The following is a 22,062-nucleotide window of genomic DNA, read 5'->3' on the forward strand; positions in this document are numbered from 1 at the left end:
TTTCTTTCTTTCTTTTTTTCTTTCTTTCTTTTTTTCTTTCTTTCTTTTTTTCTTTCTTTTTTTCTTTCTTTCTTTTTTTCTTTCTTTCTTTTTTTCTTTCTTTCTTTTTTTCTTTCTTTCTTTTTTTCTTTCTTTCTTTTTTTCTTTCTTTCTTTTTTTCTTTCTTTCTTTCTTTTTTTTTTTGTGGAGGAATTCAGTGACACACCTTTGCTTCATATGCACTTCCATGTCAGATGCCATTCTGTCAGACTGTCAGACTGCCCCTCTGCTGCCGTTTGTCACACAGCAACAAAATGTAATGGAATACTGGTGGGGAGGTTCAACTTCTATTGTCATACCACCAACAACATAATAAGTGCAACATAATAAAGTAGTAGGCATTACTTTCAGAGCAGTCTTCATATTTAAAGCTATGTCATGATAACATCTTTCAGAGTTTCAAAGGTAATTCATATGGTACTGAAGTGAGTTAACAAAATGGTCAGCTTAAGCAGTTAAAGTGAAAATTTATTAAATGGTTTGTTTTAGGAGCTAGAAATCTAAACCCTGTTTTAAGATGTCCCACAGAACCTCTGCAGTCAAGAATCCTATCCTGCTTTACTACTGCTTTAGCAGTTCTACATATAAAAATCTATACTGTAGTTCAAATATGCCAATGAAAATAGCTTACATTTCAAACAGTGCTATAGGTTTCCAGGTACTTTAACAGTATTGATTTAATTGTAAGGTTGGGAAAGTATCTAGACTCCTAGTAGCTTTGCCAGTATACTTACAGTTGATTCAGACAGATTCAGGCTAAAGCTATTCTGAGACTTGTTTGCAGCTGTGGGCTGAAAATAGAGCAAGTCTTAAGTTTACAGTATATACTACATTATTAGTGTAATTGCAGTGGCAGAAACGAGAACTTCAGCTCAACTGGCAGTACCTTTTCCTGTACCTAGTGTTTGTTCCCTACCAGTTTCTTTGCTGACAAACTGAGGATAAAGGAGATCTGTCACAGAGGAAAACTATATATAAAGCATATTAATTTGACAGTTGCTCCAGAGTAGAAAAAGTGAACGCTGCCTCCTAAGTTAATAATTAAGGGAAACTAGCAGCTTCAGATTGTTCCTTAACTAAATTCTTGCTACATACATGTGTTATAAGGACAATGTATAGTGCACAGTGATTTGTAATTGCTACTACTAGCAGTAGAGCCACATTTATTTACCAACCTGTGATACACTGAAAGTTATTTTTGTTATGTGTGATTAAAATTTCTTGACTTGTGGGGGGAAGGTCTCAAACCATATGGAGGGCAAGAAAGCAAGCATGGTTTCTTTTTGTAGAAATAAGCAGAAACGTAATGAGAAGGTTTTACAAACTCTACAGCACCCATCTTCTTCGAGACTTGCTCAGTATTGACAATAGTAAAGCTGTACATGAATACGCAGACCAAGGTATGACAGCTCTGCAGTTAATAAGAGTCAGTGCAACAGGAGACAGACCTGCATTAGCAAGACAAGGCGGCTACCTCAGACATTGCTTAGACAGTTGTTTCATCCTCAGGTTTTGCTTACCCTTCTTGAAACTCAAGACTGGTGAACATTAAAAAAAAAAATCCACTGAAGAATAGCAACATCTGCATTATCTGGACTGTTAAAAGCATAGTATATAGAGGTTTGTGAATCCAGTTACTTAGTGAATAAATTAACAAAAGAGCTGGTCAGAGACATGAATTAGCAGCATGAAGTCATTAAAACTATGCTTGCTAAATTAAAATTTGCTCATTAAAGAAACTAATTTGACAAAGGGAAATCTTACCACAGGCATTTGGGAAGAGCAGCTTTTTGAAAGACAAAGGGAAAGATAGGCAATTTTGACCAGTGTATCACTGCAGGCTTACAAAATTACACTAACTACTCAGTGTCTGCTTTCTTTTTACTAGTGAAGCTTTGCACAGCTGCTCAAAGACAGAGGCTTTACCAAATGAATTTGTAAGTCATTCAAAATTTTTCATGCCAATAATATAGCCAAAGGCAGAAATAGAACCACAGCAATAGGGCAAATCATCCACTAAGTCTCAAGGGTAACTTAAGCCCAGCAAAACCAGTGAAGCTAAGGAATGTTATCATTTTATGTGATTAAGCTACCACTGTATATAATTTTTATTTTTTCCCCCCCACAAAGGCTGAGCAACTGAAAGAAGTTGCCAAGGAAGCTGTGTTCATAGTCAGAATGAGCAGAGCTTTCAGCAGCCTGATAAAATGAAACATGTCCTTACGTGTTAGAGAGCTTGAACTAAATGATTGCTTAAAAGATCCCTTCCAACCCAAACTGTCCTGTGCCAGTTTGAGGTTGAAAGTGCTTCCTGCAGCCACAGTCCCTCACAGCTTCTGGGAGGCCACAAGTCAAGCATTCAAGAAACTTCCTTCCATACCTTTTGTCACTGCTTCACACTGCAGTTAGTGAATGATTAAATCAGCAAAAATCCTCTGTATGCTATATTCTCCTTCACTATTATTACCAAACACGATTATTTTCTGATTAACAGAGACACAAGAGTATCTGCTTTTGTTAAAGTCAATTACTATATTATGAAAATCAGGCATATTTTAAAATTAAAAACAAATACAGTTTTGAAGAGAGAACCAGAGAAGACATAGTTTTATCACAATGTAATTTAGGGCCAACAGTAGACTTTAATTATTGATCAGTCTGGTACACTACTTAAGAGTAATTATTGATTGCTGAATCTTGTGTAATAGTGTGTGTGCTATGACCAGTGAGCAGAAGTTAGACCTAATTTCACCTGGGAGTGGCAGTGTCTTTCTGGCTCACATCCGGCAACTTGGTTTGGAGGAAAGCATAGATATGTGGCCAGATTTTATTAGTTTCTGTTCCAGAGAAGGATTTCAACAGCCCTTTTTCCCTGAGGAAAAAAAAAAGAAAAAAGTATTATAAAAGTCAAATTGCCTCAGCCTTCCAGGATCCCTGCCTCGCTTTAAGATTGCCCTGGCCAAAGTGTACTAATGTGTATGTGATTTAATGCCAAGAGCAACCAGAACATTGGGAATGCAGGTCTACATGCATTAGTGTGTTCTTCAGACAGTATACTATTGGCCACATCAGTTCAAAAAGCTGGTAGTTGTCTACAGAACAATTAATAAAACTTATTAGAGGTAAAACTTAAGAAGCAGTCAAGCCATACAGCACATCCTATATGGTAGTCATCTAACTGACTGCATTTTAGAGTCAGATCTTGAAAATCAAACCAGGCACAATCAGAATGTTTGGAACTCTAGTAGCTAGTCTTATCTGCAGTGTGTCATTAGGCCTATTTACAAGCTTGTAAACTTCAGAAAGTTACTAGTCAGGAAAAAAAAATTCTAGATTGAAAATAGCTATTTTTCTAAAACTGAACCAATCCAAAAGATAGAGCTCCTAGTTTTCTATTAAGTAGTTTTCCTAGAGCATAATAAAGGGCGGTAGATACAAAGAGATAGAGGAAGGGACAGTTATTTCAGGATGTTCTTAAAAGAAGTCTAGTGTGTTTACCGTAGGTGAGGTAAGATGACAAATCTCTATACAGTGATCAAGTATTAACCTATTTATTACTAACATAGATAAAGCAATTTCAATAAAGCAGAGCAGACCAGCTTACCATAAGGAGAGACTACGTACAGTTCTACTCTTCCACAGTGCAAATGGTATTATTCTCAAACAGCTCGTTGTTCTGAGTGTGTTGTTAGCTTCGTATGTAACAATCCTATTCTTCAAACAGACACCTCTAAATTCTCATTAACAACTTTTCTATTTTTCAGTTTCTTGACCCCTTGTTGTATTACAAGGACTTCTACACATGCAGAAATTAAAAATACTGTGAAGGTTTCCAAGAAAGGCACTGTCTCTGTTACCCTACTAAATAGACCTACATCACTCATATCACTAATATAATTCACTGAATAATGCCTAGCATTATGTGTAAAGCTAAAAGCAGCTGCAATGAAAGGCTGTTGTGCTAAGCTGGATCATCAAAAAGTTCCATGCAACAGTCAAAATCATACTGATTGTACTATTTTTATTTCTTAAAAAGGTAGTGAAAGATACACTGCTACTCATACCACACTGACTGTTTTAAGAACTCTATAACTAGAGGGACTTTTTCCTTGCTGTGCTAATGTGGCAGAAGCATAGTTATTTTACTACTTACCGATAGTATTCTAGAACGGGTTTTGTTTGTGCATCGTAAGCCTGCAGCCTCTTGGTAACCGTCTCTGGCTTATCATCATCTCGTTGAACAAGGGGCTCTCCAGTAATGTCATCAATGCCCTAATCATAGTTTAAAACCAAATGCGTTGGTTAAAAGCAAACACTAATGTATATTTCTGTTTGTGTATTTTTTCATTTAAATTATGATCAGATTTCAGGTAGTCCAGGTGTAGGTTTCTGCTTATAAAGATAAAAGCTACCATCTCTATCTTACCTGGAATATAAGAAGTTGACTTTCAAGTAAGATATTCAATTACTATAAAAATACTTTCAGAGTATTTACAGAGAACATGAGGTTATCATTATTTTACTGATTAGGTCTCTGGAACATTTGCTGAATATTGAAACATGTAGACAGAGCCTTCTGATATGGTTTTGGCTGGGACAGAGTTAATTTTCTTCACAGAAGCTCATGTGATGCTGAGTTTTGGATTTAAGAGGAAGAAGAAGGTGGTTGATAATATGTTCATGCATAAGGGCAAGCAAGCAAGAAGCTAATTTGACCTTAGTTTGATGACAGCAAAATGGAGAATGGAATTCACAATCTTTTTAAGTCACACTGCAGAAGACTTAATGTTTAGCAACAGATAAATATGACAGCAAAATATAACATGGAAGCCAACAGAAACAATTCTACAGTTCAGTAAGCAGAGGCATGGGCTTACTATGTGACAATTCCTACTCTTGTACACATTTCAGACCAGTTTCGCGAAGGGCTTGAAGTGGTTAGTGTGCTTATAAGTATTGAAACAAGCAACAGCCAAGGAAATCATCAGTCACTGGCACAGTGGAAGATACAGGAACCTCGTTAAGAATTAACTAGTAGCTTTAAATGCATCTCCTTAGCTGCACTGAGTTGTGCACTTAGTTACAGAGTAACACACCATACAGACATGGGGGACTCTCTGTTCCTTCTTACATACTAATTAAACCTTCAATTATTTTCATTTGTTACAAAAGGCAAGTTTAATCTGACATCTGAAGTGGAAATATTAGTTATCTTCTAAGTACAAAGTCTGTTAGACAACAGAAACGTTCCTTCTTCCTGCTTGTTTTTTGGCATTTTCAAGAACCAATGATAAATGTCAGTGTTGAATAAGCTGCTCTGTTTATGAAGGCATGAAGAAAACTTGTTCCAGAACATGTCTGATATTAGAGATATTAGAGATTACATGGTCAAACTTACCTTCTTTATATTATACAATAATTTAAAATATTCAGGGGTTTCTATCTAACATCTGTGAAGGCAACCATAGTAGTGCCTTAGTTGCACCTGTTAAGTATCAGGACTGCAGTTTTGTATGAACTCTCAAGCCACAGTCTTTTAGTTTTGATGAGTGTATGGGAACTGCTGAGTCACGGCCTGAACCTCTGATTGATCACCTGAGGCGAGCACTGGGTCAGCCATGGCAGCACAGGTGAAGGCAGTTCAGTTGTGCTGCCGGAAGGGGTGGAGCCTGGCTCCACTTCTCCTAGACCTATTTAAGAGCTGGCTACCAGTGGGGAAGGATCTCTTCTGGAGATCCGCTCTGCTGGAGTTTTGTAAGTGAGCCCAGGATATGGGTAAGCATCTTATCTTTTCTGCTTTGGTGTAATAACTACATAGCCAAGCACTGGTACATCTCTTAACTATAACATCTGTGCATTCATTGATTGTACAGATGAGCAATTAGGCGGCTGAAATTTTTTCAGAGCTACCAGACAACACAGACAACTGCACTGCACCTGTTCAGTGTCATTTCACAAACTGCTTTAATATGTTGTGATATGCTTCCTTCACTAATTACGTGATAGGTAGAGTGGAGTGCATAGTATAGCTTTCATAGCTGGAACCCACTCTGCTATGTCTGGTAATGCTCTGTTGCTGCTTGTCTATGTTCTTCTGCAATTAAAAGTAACCATAATTTAAATTCCAGTTTTAAACTATACTTAATGTTTGCAATTGCTCACTTTAAGCAATTTCACTGGTATTTCACTGGATTCTTTTCCTGCAACACTGTAACCTCAAAAATACAAAGCCTGCTATAGTTGTGATGCAACTTAATAGAACTTCCAGATAAAATGGGATGCTGCAACAGGTAAGTTATTTAGAGTTAAGAATGATACAGAACTGAGTACCTAAAAAAAATTTAGGGTAATGATGTATATCCATTATATTATTAGCTTACTGTTCTTGTTTTACGACACCTCAAGCTTTAAGCTTTTTGTTCTGTTGAGAAGCTTCTCATATTACCAAGTTCCTATATCTAATTTTGCAATATAACAATATAACAACTGCCCCTCTAAAAATACCCTGATTAAATGGTAATTAATCAGGAAAAGTATCAAGTGGATATCTGTGACTGGTACATTACTTAATGTGCACCCTGGATAGAAAGAATGAGTCCTCTAGAGGATGGGAAACGGCATTTCAGACTGCACAGTCAGTAACTGCAAAGCAGGCTAAGATGACACCCAGCTCACATGAATCAGTGAATAATACGAGCTTATGACACAGTATGAGGAGCTGGCATCATGGTGTTTCATTCTGCAGAGGGCAAGCAAATTGCCCATGAGCTTGAGCTTCTACCTGGGCATTCTCCAAGAGGCAGTGTGTTAGCAGAGAGTTTCTGTGCTCTAAAGAGACAAAACAAATCTTTTTCTTCTGAACTACTGTATTTTGCAATAATGTACATCAATATTTCACTACAATTCCAAATGCAGGGCAACATTTATTTAGCACCAGTATCAATATGTGTATTGCTTACCTGCACTTTGGGGGGACTGAATTCAAGGTTGTAGACTCTGCCACTACTAGGGTGGATCCAACGTGCAGTGAGACGACATTTTATGGTTTCAAATGGTACGTCTAGGTCAATCACAGTGTCTATTTGACACTCTTTATCCAGGGCTTGTGCCTGAGCAACTGTTCTAGGGAAACCTTTATGAAGGAAATAACTCCATAAGTATCCAGAGTTATGAGAATTTGCTGGATTTCAACAGTAGAGAAACTGCTGGTCAGATAGAAAATGTGTATTATCATGCTGTAAAGGCTAAAGAGACATCAGATTTTTCTGATAATTTTTTCAGCAGATTTTTCAGTTTCGTGGCACTATTGTTGAATGTCTTCCAGCTTCCTTTTCCTCAGTTCATATAGGCATCTTCCCAGAAGTGTAACAAACAAGCAAAAATACCCCATATTCATATGTACTATGCACCAATTTACTCACAAAAAAAAAAAAAAAACATACCACAATATGCATATTTTGAACAATAAAAGCAATAGGCAGCTCATTCTAAGAGGAACAGAACACTCGGGACTGCTCTTATTTTCTTATTTTCTCCCTTTGCATTAAAAACAATATATCTACCAGAGACTGTGAGTACACTGAGGCCTTGACTTTGTTGATCCTATTTCTGCATGTCCAGACAGCATCCTTTTATTCTTTCCAGACTCTGTCCCTACTTCCATTACCTGTACATTTTTTATGTATATTCTTATCCCTCAGTTTGACCAGTAACTCTCCACTCAGCCATGCTAGTTTCCTGCCTCTCCCATTTGACTGGATGTGCTGGGAGATGGAGATCTCTTGTACTATGATTCTGTGCTCTCCTTAAATATGCACAAGCTCTACTCTGTTCCTTTGTCCTTAACGACAGCTTCCCAGGGAATCTCATAGTTAATCAAACAGATGGAAGTTCACTCTTCTCAAGTTCAGAATCCTGACCTTGCTTCTTGCTAGGCCCATATTCCTCAAGATCATGAGCTCAACCCAGGCCCAGTGACTACATACCAGGCTGCCTCCAGTCTTAACCTCTTTAATGATGTCATTTCCACTGGTGGATCTATTAGCACTTCTCCCCTGGTTGGTCAGACAGCCTAATGTCTGAACCAGAAATTTGTTTCCAGCAGGATACAGGAGCCTTCTGGATTGCTTGCAGGCCTCCATGTTGCTTTCCTAGCAGGCATTCCAGTGATTCAAATACCCCATGAGGATAAGAGCCTGCAACCACAATGCTTCTTGTAGTTGAAGCACGAAGGCCTCATCAACAGGCTCCCTTTGATCAGGTAGCCTATTATAAACCCATAGGCACAAGATGCCCTTTATTGGTCTAATCCCTAATTTTAACCCACAAGCTCACAATCTGATCATGGCTGTTTCTCAGAAATAGCTCTGCACAATCTCAATTTCATAACATAAAGGGCAATTCCCCCACTATTCCCTGCGTGTTTTTTCTGAAAAGCATGTAGCCCTCAATTATAGTGTTCAAGTTGTGCAATTCATCCCATCACATTTCCATGCCAGCAATTACATCATAGTTTTCTAACTGCACCACGGTTTCCAACTCCTCCTGCTTAGTTTGCATGCTGCATGTGTTGTTGAGGAGCTCTTCACAGCGCCTTTGAGATAAAAATCGAAGGTTCATGGCACTGAAGAAGTATAATAAAGCACTACAGGATGGAGTTTCCCTTTTTCCAGTCAGGGGGAACTTAACCAGACTGCCATGACTTCTCAGATACGATGCACTGTGGATTAGCAGCTTCATTCACCAGTTCCCTCAAGACCATTGAATACATATCATCAGGTCCCATGAACCCTCAGATTCCTTAGATGGTCTAAAAACCAATCTTCTACAGTATATCCACTGTTCTTCTCCCTGACCTTGCTTTTGCCTTCTCTGAATTAGGGAGTGTAACTGGAACACTTGCCATTGAAGACTAAAGCAAAAAAACTGAGTATCTCAGCCTTTATATCATAGGTAATTAGGTCTTCTGTTTCCTTCCAGAGAGAGCCCACATTTTCCCTGGTCTTCTGTTTATTACTAACACAGAGCAGTATGGATGTTTCACTCCCTCTAAACAAAAAGCCACATCAAAAACTTTTCAGCTTTATCTACTGAGACAAGTTGTGGTCAGAATGTGAAAACACACACATCCACACTAGACCCTATCTTTGTGATGCACAACCAACTGTACTCCCAGGGGCTGGGGTAGCAAGAACCCATCAGTCCATGATACTGTGGTAAACGTATTTTCTCCCAAGTGTGAATGCTGAAGCTATAAGCTTACACTGAAGAATCCACATGCAATTTGGTCTAAAGGAGGTCTTTAAGAACAATGACTTATTCCTGAGCACTGGTTTTGTTAGTGATTTATTACACATGGCACTTACTGCTGTTTCACATGCTTGCCTACTTTTCTATTTACATAACTACTTCAACCCTTTCTTCAAGTGTTCCACACTCCAAGGACTGTTTAAAAAAACACTTCTCAATCCATATTTTAAAAGAAGTCTCTGTTATTGGAGGGGAAATAAGAATTAATAGAATTACCAGTTTTGAAATGTTACTTTTCAGTAAAAGGACCTTTTCAACATAAATTAATGTCCATTTAACACTCTGAAAGCAGCATGCATCCTGTGCACTTTGCAGCTGAAGAAACTGGAGCTGCCAAATGTTTCAGGAGAAGCTGGCAACATACACTGTAAAATACCGTGCCTCGAGGGTGGTGCCAAAGGTTAGGTATCCACTGGTGAATCAAACAAACCACGCATTCTAGTGCGTATTTCCTCTCCTTACATAGTAATATCCGATATGGTAACTTACCATCCAGCAGCCAGTTGTATCGATCTAGACCTTTTAGCTCATTCAGCATCAGCCGTGTCATGATGTCATCTGGAATAAGCCTTCCTTGATCAATGTAGGACTTGGCAAGGATTCCAACTTCTGTGAAAGTAAGAGTAGTCATGTCCCAGTACCTGTGACCTCCAGCAACTAAAAAAATGCCAACAACCCTGTAAACACTTCACTTTGATCAGGACGGCACAGATCAGTAAAGTTATTAACCAGACACTGGGATCTGATTTTGCAAATGTATCAGATTAATTTGTTTGGACTGTGGCTCCACAAATAGCAACAGAGGCATTCAGTTTACTTCTAACCCCACAGCCCAAAAATAATTTTACTGCTGAGTATTTGAAAGATAAGTTCCAAAAACCAGGACGAGTCCTTAAAACAAGAATAAAGAAACATTAAGCATCCAAGCTCCGTAATGACGCCAGCCCTCAGATTTCCTGCTGAGGAATTTATTTTCTCAGTTTAATATCTAGTTATTATTCTATGACTTCTCTATAAATGGAAACTCCACAAGTATTTAAGAGAGCAGCACACAATGAGGCACACATGCCAGAACAAGTTTTTATGATTACCAGAGTTACAAGATGTTTATAGATGTTGTAAACTATTTATAGGAGTGCACATCCACTAGTACTTTCCCGTGACGCTGACTACCCTTTAATACCAGTTGCTTAGCCCACCAGCTTGCTAAGATGCCCTTTACACATCACAGATCCAGATATCACACTCTGATATTACATGCATTGTCATGCTGCAGGTCATCTAAGTCATGGGAACAGCCAGGAAGAAATCCATTTGCCTGAGCTCTACTCTGAGCACAAAGTCTTTGTGGCCTTAGTTTATAAAGCAAATAGCTAATTTAATAAGTCACCTCAAATAGCACCTAAGTTGTGTTGTTTTGTTTTATCGTGGATTTGCTTACGTGTTTATTAATGGACAATTCAGATCTAGTAAGCTAAACAAGAGGATGGGATGGACTGACATTACTGATACACAATAAGACCACTTCCAACAGGAAGCAGTAAAAAATGCCAGCCCCATCACCTGATGCAGTATTGAAAGCTGTACAGTGTACAATTGAATATGCACTTGATGCCCAAATCTGTTAGATTCATGCCACCATATTGCTCAAGCCACAATGATCTAAGTGTACATGCAATGCAAACCTGGTGGAAAATGGTAATACCAACATTCTTTGTAAACACAGGTGAGCTGTTGGGCGCAGACAGGTGAAGCATATGGCAAGTTATAAGGCAGACACGTCTTATTATTTGAACTGTGGAAGAGGAAACACAGCCTGTAACTGCAAGCCCCTCATCTTCTAGAGCCAACTATTGCAGGAGGAAAAAATAATCATGGAATCATAGAATCAACAAGGTTGGAAAATACCTCCAAGATCATCCTGTCCAATCCCTACCACCAGCATTTCCCCACTAAACCACACCCCTTTGTACCACACGTGGTACTTCCTGTCAAGACAAAAAAATTGGTATTTGTGCTAAAAGTTTTTCAGAAAATTGGCTTGTCCTAACTGCATACAGCAAACAAGCTTCAGCCACATTCAGACTGCAGGCTGCTAAGCACTGTAGAGACTGTCACCAACTCTCCACTCTCTGACATAGCAGAACATGGCAATAACTGCAAACTGCTAAGGACACTCATGCTCAAAAGGACTTTTCAACAAAGACTGCTTTCAAGAGACAGCAAGTGCTAAAAATAGCTCCATACAGCAACTGGTAATTATATTTAATTTTCCAAATTTTTAACTGTCCAATTTAGCTTTACAGTTCCTAAAGAACTAAGCACTGCAAGACTCCATTATTACCAAAGCTCTTTTCCTCCTTCCCTCAGCTACATTCGTCCAGGCTCTTTGAAGTGCCTCTCATTCCAGCTTAGCCCTTTCAGTATCCTACCCACTCTCACTACCTCAATATTCACCTCAGACATTCGGAGACTGTTTCTGCAAATAGTGGCTTACTTTTAATAAAATTAAAACAGAGCTTCATGTGCAGTAAGTCATGAATGGAAAACTCCATAGTCAATTCCTTTAAGTTCTGTTAGCTAACTCTGAGTGAATTTCAACACCTCCTACATCGTTCACTGATCTCCTCACTTTTCTTTCCATTGCTCCAAAACTCCCTTATCAAATCAATCAGTGGGTATTTATTCTTCTCATACACTCCTCAGCTTGACTCTGTTTACATTCTTTGATCTTGCTTCCAAGGTGCAACACTTTCAATGGGCACAAAACTAATCTATTTCATAAACAGTGTGTTTTCTTTCTCTTTTGGGAAGTCTTCCATTCTCACTGGATCTTACTTAACCTGAAGGTTCACAGCAGTAATAATTTTTGTTTTGTGAATCTCTGAGAGAACTTATTCTGACTCTACAATCACACAAAAGTCTGGATGTGTTCAGATATGCATGCAGAGGTGGTGCTCCTAGCAAATGTTTAACTCGGAGATACCAAACACAGTGAGGTCAGTCAACCGAGCTAAGGCCATTACTCTTACAAAGCGAACATGGTTTGTGTGAAGATATGTGGAAATCAAAACCAGCTGATTTCATAATAACAGATCATTTTTTCATTTTCAAGGATGCTCACAAATTTTCAAAACCAATACCAACAGTTACGTAACCATGCTACTGCTTTGCTGCTGCAAAGGTAGGTGGCCGTTCACAAGTTCTTCCAGGTGCTGGCACCAACACCCTCACTTTACCACAAGCAGCCACAAGTGGTTCCTGCAAGATTTTCAGCCCCACCATCAATAAAAGCAGATCTGCAAGCCAGAGGGTGACCTGTCATCAGTAAAAAAAATAAAAAAAAAAAAAAAAAAAGAGTTGCACTGGAAGAGAGCCAGAGATCAAGACAGGACAACACGGTAAATCAGATTAAGGCAAACAGCTTGAAAACTTTGCCACTCCTTTTCGGAACACCCCCACTGCACACACGTCTGCCCATTTCGGGACAAACACTTCCGACGGAGGAACTACGAGGAACTCCGCGGCCTCACAGCCCCTGGGACAGGCCTCGTGTGGAGCTCCAGGAAACGTAAGCGGCAAGGAGACCGGTGCAGAGCTTTCCGTTTCGCGCGTGCTCTGGGAGGGCCCGGGGCTGGCGGCGGAGCCAACCCCCGCCGCTCACCTGTCTTCTTCTGCATGTTGTCCCTCAGCATATCTCCGCTAGAGAGGTGCTTCATGCCGAAGTGCTTGATGATCCGCGCCGAGATCGTGCCCTTGCCGGAGCCCGGCGGGCCCATGATGACGGCGCGCAGCAGCGGCGGCGGCGCCATCCCGCAGCGGCCGCCGGACCCCTCTCGTCGCCGCGGCTGCCGCGCACAGGTCCCGCGGCCTAGGCCGGGGGGGGCGGACCGGAGCGAGAGGGAGAGCGGCCTGCAGCGGCGCCGCCTACCCCCGGGCGGTGCCTCGTCCCGGTGCTGGGACGAGGGTGGCAGGAGGCCGCGGAGTGCCGGTGACAGCTCTCCCGGTGAAGGAGCTGTCAGCACGGGGGAGAGAAGGGAATGATCTTTACAGCACACAAAATAACCGCCAAAATACTGATACCCAAGCAAGCCGCATTAAAACGAGAAGCATCAGACAGCCCTTAAGCATTATGTCAAAGTAACTTCTCCCTCTCCCTCCTACTCCCACCCCTAAAAAGCAACCACATTAAGGAATTACAAGCACTGATGCTCATTATTGCCCGAACGCACCACATTCATACTTACCAAGAGCTTATGAGAGCATCAGCCCTCCTTCCCTCCCTCCTAGCTCCCCTTCTAGCACCTCCCTCAGCCTGCCCAAGCTTCAGGAGGACCACCACAGCCCTCCCTCACCAAGCCCCTGGCCCCTGTCCTGACCATATGAGTACCTCTTCCCAACCCTTACCTTGCACAGTTTAAATTTCCCAGATTAGCCTTGAACATGACTAATTATCTGACTGTCACCTAGAGATCACTGGACTGTTGACATATACTGCTATCACTACCTCACTCTTCTGCTCAGGTGTCATAAGGTTGTGCTGTGGTCACCTCAGCTCCTGGCTAACCCAACCTCATTCAGCAGCTCTGCTCTTGCTGGTATTCATAAGGCTGCTCCAACAGTATGATAGCAAGTAGCCACATTTTTAAAAAGCTGGGGCTGAGCTTTGTTTAAGATAGTTGAATGTATTCTGCCGCCAGTTGGTCCTCATTTGAGCAATGTTGTTCCAACGACATCCAGAGGCTTCTTCCCACCAATACAATTCAGTGATTCTCAGCAGTACGCAGCATTTTCACTAAAACAGAACATTGTACCAATAGTTGAATGTTCACTGTCACGTCTGCAGCAAGAATAAGCCTTCCTGATAAAGATTATGGAAAGGCTGATTACTAGATCTCCACCACCATGAGCATGGAGAGCAGCAGTGAAAACCAATGTCACAGAAAACAGAACCAAAGACAAAATGCACTTTAATAAAATCCAGCTTTCCTTTTTACAACCTTGTTTAATTGCAGTGGTTGCAAGAAGTCTTCTGAAATAGCAACAGAAAAACCTCCAGATGGGCATGTGGTATTCAGCAACAGTATGAACAAAGCCCAAAAAACTGTCTAGTAAACAAGATGATAGCCTTAATGTTAAAGTATGAAAACACTGGCTGAGTACTTAGAAGTATAAGCATGCAGTAAGCCCCATAACCAAACCTGTTATTACCTCTCTTTATTCTACAATGCAGCAGGACAGAAAGTGTGAAACATTCAAAGCTTTATGAGAGTTCCCTGGGAAACATCTCAGTCTGCCAAAGCAGTAGTTGTATGCACAGGCTGAAACACAATTTTGTAATGTAGATGTTAGAAGCCATGCTATTTTTTGCAGTTAAACGTTTCACATAAAATTATGAAAGGTAGACAAGTTTTGAGTGTTTCTAATACAAATTTTTGGGGACAGGGAAGTTATTGTGTGAAATAAAGAGACAACAAACACTAGATTTGTCAGTGAGATCACTAAACCTTATTTCCAAAGTCACTACGTATAAAAAATGGAAATAACTTATCTATGTGTTAATGAAGGAGCCTGAAGATCAACTTCCCTGCAGGCGCTACTGGACAGTTCAAAGAAAAGGCACAGTGGACAGCTAAAACAATCACACCATCAAAAACCACTAAAAAATGTCTAGATTTCAGAAAGCATAAGCAAAGAAAGAGTGGATGGAGGTGGATTGAGAGGCACTTCACATACAGAGTCTCACTAGCATATAATATTTGCAAAACAACACGTGGGTAACTACATTACCAAGTGTTCATAGTAAAATGAATTCTTGTTCCCTTCTCCTCAGCTATCTTTGCCAGAGTACATCCCTCATCCTAATGGTTTTACGCAACACTTGTGGCATATTGAGAAATGCAAAAGTGAATAAATATAGGGAGGATCTGTAGCAGCATATAGATAATTACAGATAATGGGTAATTCAGTACAGTCCTTTAGTTAAAAAACATGCACATCATTTTTTTCTGCATAATTTTAACATTTCAAACATGGCAATTGTTTATATTAATCCAGACTAAACTACTCATACCTTAACACAGTAACCAAGCTTAATTAATACAGCCTACATTGTATTCTCAATTAACCTTTTTCCTGCTTACAGATCAGATGCTCTATTCACACATGTAGTTTACACACTTATGTCCAGACTATATGCCCTTGTGCCCTTAAGTCCTGATTAAGGAAATTTACCATTTAGCTATCACAAGGGCACCAGAATCTTGCTGTAAACAAGTCCTCGTGTTCTTTCCAAAAAGGAGTCTTTCAGACTTTTCAGTGGCTTTTCAAACACAAGTAATTCTTTAAAGAGACTTATTAAGACTTACACTGTAAAAAGAACTTTAGTCTTATCTTCTCCTTGGAGATCCATGTCCTTTTGAGTTTGGTAAAGAATTCCATTAGTACTGTAACAAAACTCGTTTCCTAACCTTTCCATTTTACATCAGAATGGTTTCTTATGTGAGGAAGAAGTTACACAAGGGCTGTAACAAAAGTAATGAAACCTATTTTAGTTTGTTGGCCCACAATGTCAGATGCACACATTGGTGAAATGGTAACAAAGGTTGAACATTCCCACCAATACTGTTAGATTTTGTTGCTGTATAACAAATGGCAGCAGTGTGGCAGTCCTACAGAATGTCGTCTGACACGGAAGTGCGTATGAAGCAAAAGTGTGTTACTGAATTCTTCTGTGCCAAAAAAAAATGCACCATTGATATTCATCAACACTTGCTGAATATTTCTGGAGATCAAACACTGGATCTGATCAGTGAAGCGGTGGGTGGTGCATTTCAGCAGAGGCAACAGCAACATTAAAGAGAAGCCATGCACAGCTGTTACATCATTAAATGAACAGTATCTTGATCAGATCACCCACGTGAATCAGCAGATTAAAACCAGGGAAATGGGGCTGAATATTGGCTTCAATGCACTGGAAATGATGGCAACAACGTTGGAATATCAGAAAGTCTGTGCTGAGTGGGTCCCATGAATGCTCACACAGGAAAAAAAGAACACTACCTGCGAGTCTTCCTGGAAGTATTGAAACAACAAGAGGCTGAAGGTGACAGATCCCTGGATCACATAATTACTGGTGACCAGATGTGGAGTCATCACTACAAGCCAGAGTTAAAAAAGCAGTTCACAGAGTAGTGACATGTGAATTCCTTAGTGAAGAAAAAGTTTAAGACACAGCTCTTAGCGAGTATGATGTGCACTGTCTTTTGCAATACAAGAGGTGTAATCCATCTGCTTTTCGTAGTACACAGAAAAACTATCAAGACTGCTACACTGCAGCACTGAATAAGTTGAAAGTTCAAACTTCCATTGTCAGACCAGGGAAAAAGACACCTTTCTTTTGTAGGTATGATAATGCCAGACCTCGTACCAGTTCAATGACCATGAAGTACATTTCCAGACTTAGTCATACCACACCCAATGTACAGTGGCATATAGAAACATTACTTTTGGAATGACCTACATAAAATACAATCCCTTTAACATTTCACTTAATATGAAGGATATAGAAATGGAAAAGGAATGAAATTATGTGATTGTTGTATGCCATTTTAGCCTAAATAAGCCAGAACAATCAGGGTTAAGCAAATCATGGGTCTTCCAACACTTGAATATACACTGCATTCACCAAAACTATCACAGGTGACTCTTAATCACCTTCTTTCTGTATATGAATCTTTAGCAGATTCAGACAAAACACCATCAAACTTAATTTCTCACTTAATGCCTACTTGTGTGGAAAATGGCCACCCTTCTTGCAGTCTGAATACAGGCTTGAACATGACATGCAGAAACACTTTCTGTCACTAGATGTCAATGAAACCACGTTTAAAGATACTGCTGCTGCACTTGGATGCACAGTTCTTTCACTCTGGCAGTGCAAGCACCCATGTTATAGCACCTTGTTGCCCAGTCTACATGGTTATATCTGAGCTGCATGTGCACTATATGCTCTCCGGTCTATTTAAAACAGCTAACATTGCATACTATTTGATAAGTGTGGAAAAATTCAACTCCACAATGACATACCTTGCAGATTTTACAGTATTTTCATATATTTTCTACACCTTTTTCTTTTCTTCCAAGTGATGAAGATACTCTGTAACAAGCACCTCCACACATTGATTGCTGATTTGGTTTAGTTTTGGGAGGAGGAGGGAGGGGGATTCAGATCTTGAAATTATTTCTAAATCTTTATTATAATCCAAATCAAGGAAATACACATTCCAATTATCTATGTACCAGTGGCTCTCTTCCGAAGATTGCCAATGGGAATATAAGAAGCATACCTTCTACAGCTGTTCCCCAGGCTGTATCAGAAACAGTTTATTCAACCTGCCCAGAAGCTATGAAGTACCTCCATTTATCTTAAATTGAAATTTTTCAGATAAGGCATTCTCCATAAGATTTCATGTTCACTTGTTTGCCCAATCAGTTTTAGAATTGGACCCAAATTCATCTTCCAATGTAGGAATTCACATGGTAAAATTCTATTTGGTACCCTACTTTTTCAACTGGAAGGCAGGGAATCAAAATTACAATAGATTAAGTCAATAGCACTGGGAGGCCTGTGTTCCTTTTTGTTTAGCAATCCTGCTCTGCAGCACAGAAGGCTGTCTGAACAACTGAAGCTGTTTCTTTTATAGATAGAACTGTTTCCCTAGCTGGCTCAACCTCCACTATTGGAACTGGCTCCCTAATTCAGACCACAATAAAAACTTATTTGGCAGAGGAAGTTTTCAACTTGTAACAATACAGAATATAATGAATAATTAATGACTGCCAACTTCATGAAAGCCTGTGGGAATACAAGAAAAACTGTTCAGAGCAGAAGCTGTGGAGCAAGATAAACAGCATAGAACCAAGGACACCTCTAGAAGAAAGAACATCTCACGGCTCTGATTGGATAAGTGCCTGTGTGAACGGCTGAAGAGAGTTTTGTAGAATGCTCTGTTGACATGTAAAGGTGGATGGGAAAGATATAGGGGCGGATGGGAAAGCTAGAAAAAGAAAACTTGTGACGGTATGTAAGTGATGTGAGAACTTGTAATAAACGATTTGGATCATTCACACCTGAGTCCGTGCATCAGACGCTGCCAAAGCCATGCCTCAAATTCCTACCTTTTTGATATTGGGAATTTACTAAGAATGGCGTTTTTCCCATTTCTTTAAAAACTACAGTTAAATAGTTTTTAGAAGGAATGTTTCATAAGCTTATTATAGACTTGAGGAAAACCAAGACAATTTAGTACTTCAGAACGGGAATTACACAGATTCTCTGAGATCATCAACTTACATTTTGGTGAATTCGACTTATACTTTAAAATTAAATCTTGGGTAAATAACTTACCTTGAGCATATCCTAGCTGAAAACAAACTGTGGTACATCCTCCTTTGCACAAACAAGTTTCTCACAAATCATACTGAATTTCCCACTGACCAGGATTTCTTTCCTTCCCAAGAGTTCATTCTGTTAGTACATGAGGTTATATTACTAAGGCATTCCTCCACAGATGACACAGCAATGGTCACTACACATGACACTACTTTAGGCAATTTGGACTAAGATACTTTTTTTTTTTCTTTTTGTAAAACTCTCTAAAACTGTTAGTTACAGGATTCCTCCCTTAAATTATAGTAATTTTAAACATTTGACAAAAATTCCTACATAAATTTCTCAAAATTTTCAAAAATTCATTTAATATGCTTTAAAACTAGCACAATTTACTAGTAATTTCAAAAGTCAACTATCCAGTCAGTTGAACAGCTGATTTAAACTTTAAATGTCACACCAATTAAACTGTAAAGGACTGAACTTAAAGGAGAGTACCTGCAACAAAACTGTATATAAAATATACTCTCTTATTTTCTTGTCTTTCAAATCTATTCAAGATTGAAGTAGTGTTAGAAGCTTTTTTTTTTTTTCCAAACCATCAACCTTATCACTATTAACCTCCTTCAGCAGGTTAATCCTTCAGCAGGGTTTGTATGAGATAGCCTTTTCCTTTCAAAGAAGCTATGACTTATTTATGCAAAATGATAACTACCACAAAAAACAAACAGTTTCTGTACAGAATTGATGGCTCTTCACTGCTTATACAGATGAATGAAGTATGGGAAAATACACTCCAGACAGTAAAACCACCAGCACCTCAAGGCACATTAAGGAAAAAAATATCTGAGAAACATGATAATTATTAAAAAATAGGCTATCATTCAGATAGTACAGATTTATTTGAAACAGATTTAATCTTCATAAATAACTGAAAGTTGATTCTAAAATCTCTTGACCTGGACAGCAATATTTGAAGAGAACTAAAAAGAAAAAAGAAAGAATTTCAAAATGATGCTCAAGTATTGCAGTTTCCTAATGATATCAGAATGGTTCAATTTTGAACCTTCAGAAATCTGAGAAGTTTTATCACTACAAGCAATTGACTGTTTCCATGAGCCTCTTCAAAATGACAAATGCATCTCAGGCTTCTGTTTATTGTTTTTAACTAGCACTCCAGCTTTGAACAATTTGCTTTAACCAGAGACTTTAAAGCTGTCAGAATGATTGCATTTTCACCACAGGAGGACTGACACATCCCTCCTCCAAGGAGAGGTTGAGTGAGTCTTGACTGTTCAGCTTCGAGAAGGCTCAGTGGGGATCTCATTAATGTACATAAATACCTGCAAAAAGTATGTAGCCAGGCTCTTTTCAGTGTGCTCAGCCTCAGTACAAGAGCCAATGGGCAAAAACTGAAACACAGGAGGCTCCATTGGAACATCAGGAAGCACTTTGTTACTGTACAGGTGACTGAGTTCTCCTCCAGAAGATCTTCAGAAGCCACCTGGGCATGGACCTAGGCATCCCTCTGGACCAGATAGACCCAGAGGACCTTTCCAACTTCATCCATAAATATGAAAATATGAAAAATAAATGCAAATGTATTAACCAAACAAACAATAAATAAATAAATAAAAATTTGTAGGCTTAAAAGTAGAATACGACACAGAGCTGAATGTTAAAATATAGACTTCCCCTTAAAATGATCACAGTGTGTTCATTCAGGAACAAGTCTATGATTTGGGAGCTATGATTCAGTAGTAATCCAAGTCTAGCCATATAAAATTGTCCATTTCACAACATGAAACTGCAGGTCGATAACTGCAATGCAATTTCCATTTTGTTCCATGTTAATCCAGGTAGGCAGCTAAACACGACACAATTCACTTGCTTACTCCCTCTGCTTGGTGAGATGAAAAAGAGAATCAGAAAGGCAAAAGTGAGAAAATTTGTGGCTTGAGATAAAGACAAATTGATAAAGTTAAAGCCACACATTAAGCAAAGCAAAACAAGGAATTAATTCACCAATTCCCACTGGCAGGTAGATGTTCAGACACATTCCTGAAATGCAGGACTTCATCACAACTAACAGTTATTCGGAAAGACAAAAGCCACAACTCTGAAAGTCCCTCCTTTCTCCTTCACAGTTTTTATTGCTGAGTATGATGTTACACAGTATGAAACACTCCTTCAGTCAACTGGGATCAGCTGCCCTGGATGTGTCGCCTTTCAACCTGTCATGTACACCCAGCCTCGACAGTGTTTGAGGGAGTATAAATAACAGAAAATACTCTTTGTGCAAGTGCTGCTCAGTAATATCCAGAACATTGCTGCATCATCAACAATGTTTTGGTCACAAATCCAAAATACAGCAACACATGAGCTATTCTATCCCAGCCAAAAACAGAATAGCTACCAGTAAAACCAAATTTCTTTTTCTGAGGACTGTAAGTAGTCAAATTGTGATAGATCATTACAAGTAGCTTGTAGATCAGTTTATCTAAATAACAAATGAACCTTAGTTGCACCGATAAAAAAAGCTGAGCTACCAAGCAGCTAATAAGAGGACGTCATAGTTCTTGCAAAGCGTTCCTATCATGGCAAAAAAATATATCTAAATAAATGCTCTGTCTCTGGAAAACAACTTATTCAAAAGAAATTGAAGTGTTATTGGTTTGCATGAAAAACATTCAGATCTTTTCTGTTTGTAGCCATATGTATTCATGGCATGTGGTCCATCATTGAAAGGACATCCAGAAAAAAACAAGATTTCATTTTTCTCTAGATAACAGGGATTCTGCACCCACAATGCTGCTTCAGTTTAGATCAGGGGCTATTTCATCTTTAATTCATCCGAATATCCAGGTAGTAATACTAAGTTTAAACTCCACTTTTGCTATCTTGAGCTGCTGTGTACTCCCAGAAGGTGCTTAAGGCACAGACAAAACTGGAACACATCTATTGAGTACGCAAATATGTCAATATTTTGCTCTAGGGGAAGGTCTACATTGAGAACACACAAGAAAATCAGAAACAGCATTGCTTCCTACAGCCAACGTTTCTCATTGAAGATAGAGAGATCACTGCTGGGATCATACATACATCAACAGTCACTAATGGTCCTCAGCATCTCCACCAGCAGCCTCCCACTCACTCAGCTCCTGTTAAGCACAGGTCCTGAGGGCTTTTGTTCCTTGCCTCAGCTATACTGTAGGTTTAGATACCTCCAGATGCACTTCCTGACGGGATACCAGGCCTGTCCCACCTCCTGGATGGGCCCCTCAGACCTAGGATACAGGTTTATCTTTATCCCCATCCACTAC

At 39.4% G+C, this 22,062-nt stretch overlaps 1 protein-coding gene and 1 long non-coding RNA gene across 2 annotated transcripts; both read right to left on the reverse strand.

Moving 5' to 3' along the window:
* Positions 1 to 2,551: 2,551 nt before the first annotated feature.
* On the reverse strand, positions 2,552 to 13,171 carry AK3 (adenylate kinase 3). The gene is made up of 5 exons (XM_042826719.1): positions 13,013 to 13,171; positions 9,838 to 9,957; positions 6,999 to 7,171; positions 4,193 to 4,311; positions 2,552 to 2,911 (listed from the first exon to the last, which is right to left on the reverse strand). The coding sequence occupies exons 1-5, from the start codon at positions 13,158 to 13,160 to the stop codon at positions 2,788 to 2,790; spliced, it is 684 nt and encodes a 227-aa protein (XP_042682653.1). The 5' UTR covers positions 13,161 to 13,171; the 3' UTR covers positions 2,552 to 2,787.
* A 116-nt stretch (positions 13,172 to 13,287) lies between these two features.
* LOC122164707 lies at positions 13,288 to 20,279 on the reverse strand. Its single transcript, XR_006170299.1, has 3 exons — positions 20,083 to 20,279; positions 18,758 to 18,877; positions 13,288 to 15,872 (listed from the first exon to the last, which is right to left on the reverse strand). It is a non-coding gene; the product is annotated as an uncharacterized LOC122164707 (long non-coding RNA).
* Positions 20,280 to 22,062: the final 1,783 nt, after the last annotated feature.

The sequence above is a fragment of the Centrocercus urophasianus genome, unplaced genomic scaffold, assembly GCF_019232065.1.
Source record: "Centrocercus urophasianus isolate 14NV4802_14NV808 unplaced genomic scaffold, USGS_Curo_1.0 seq_27, whole genome shotgun sequence".
Lineage (NCBI taxonomy): Eukaryota > Metazoa > Chordata > Aves > Galliformes > Phasianidae > Centrocercus > Centrocercus urophasianus.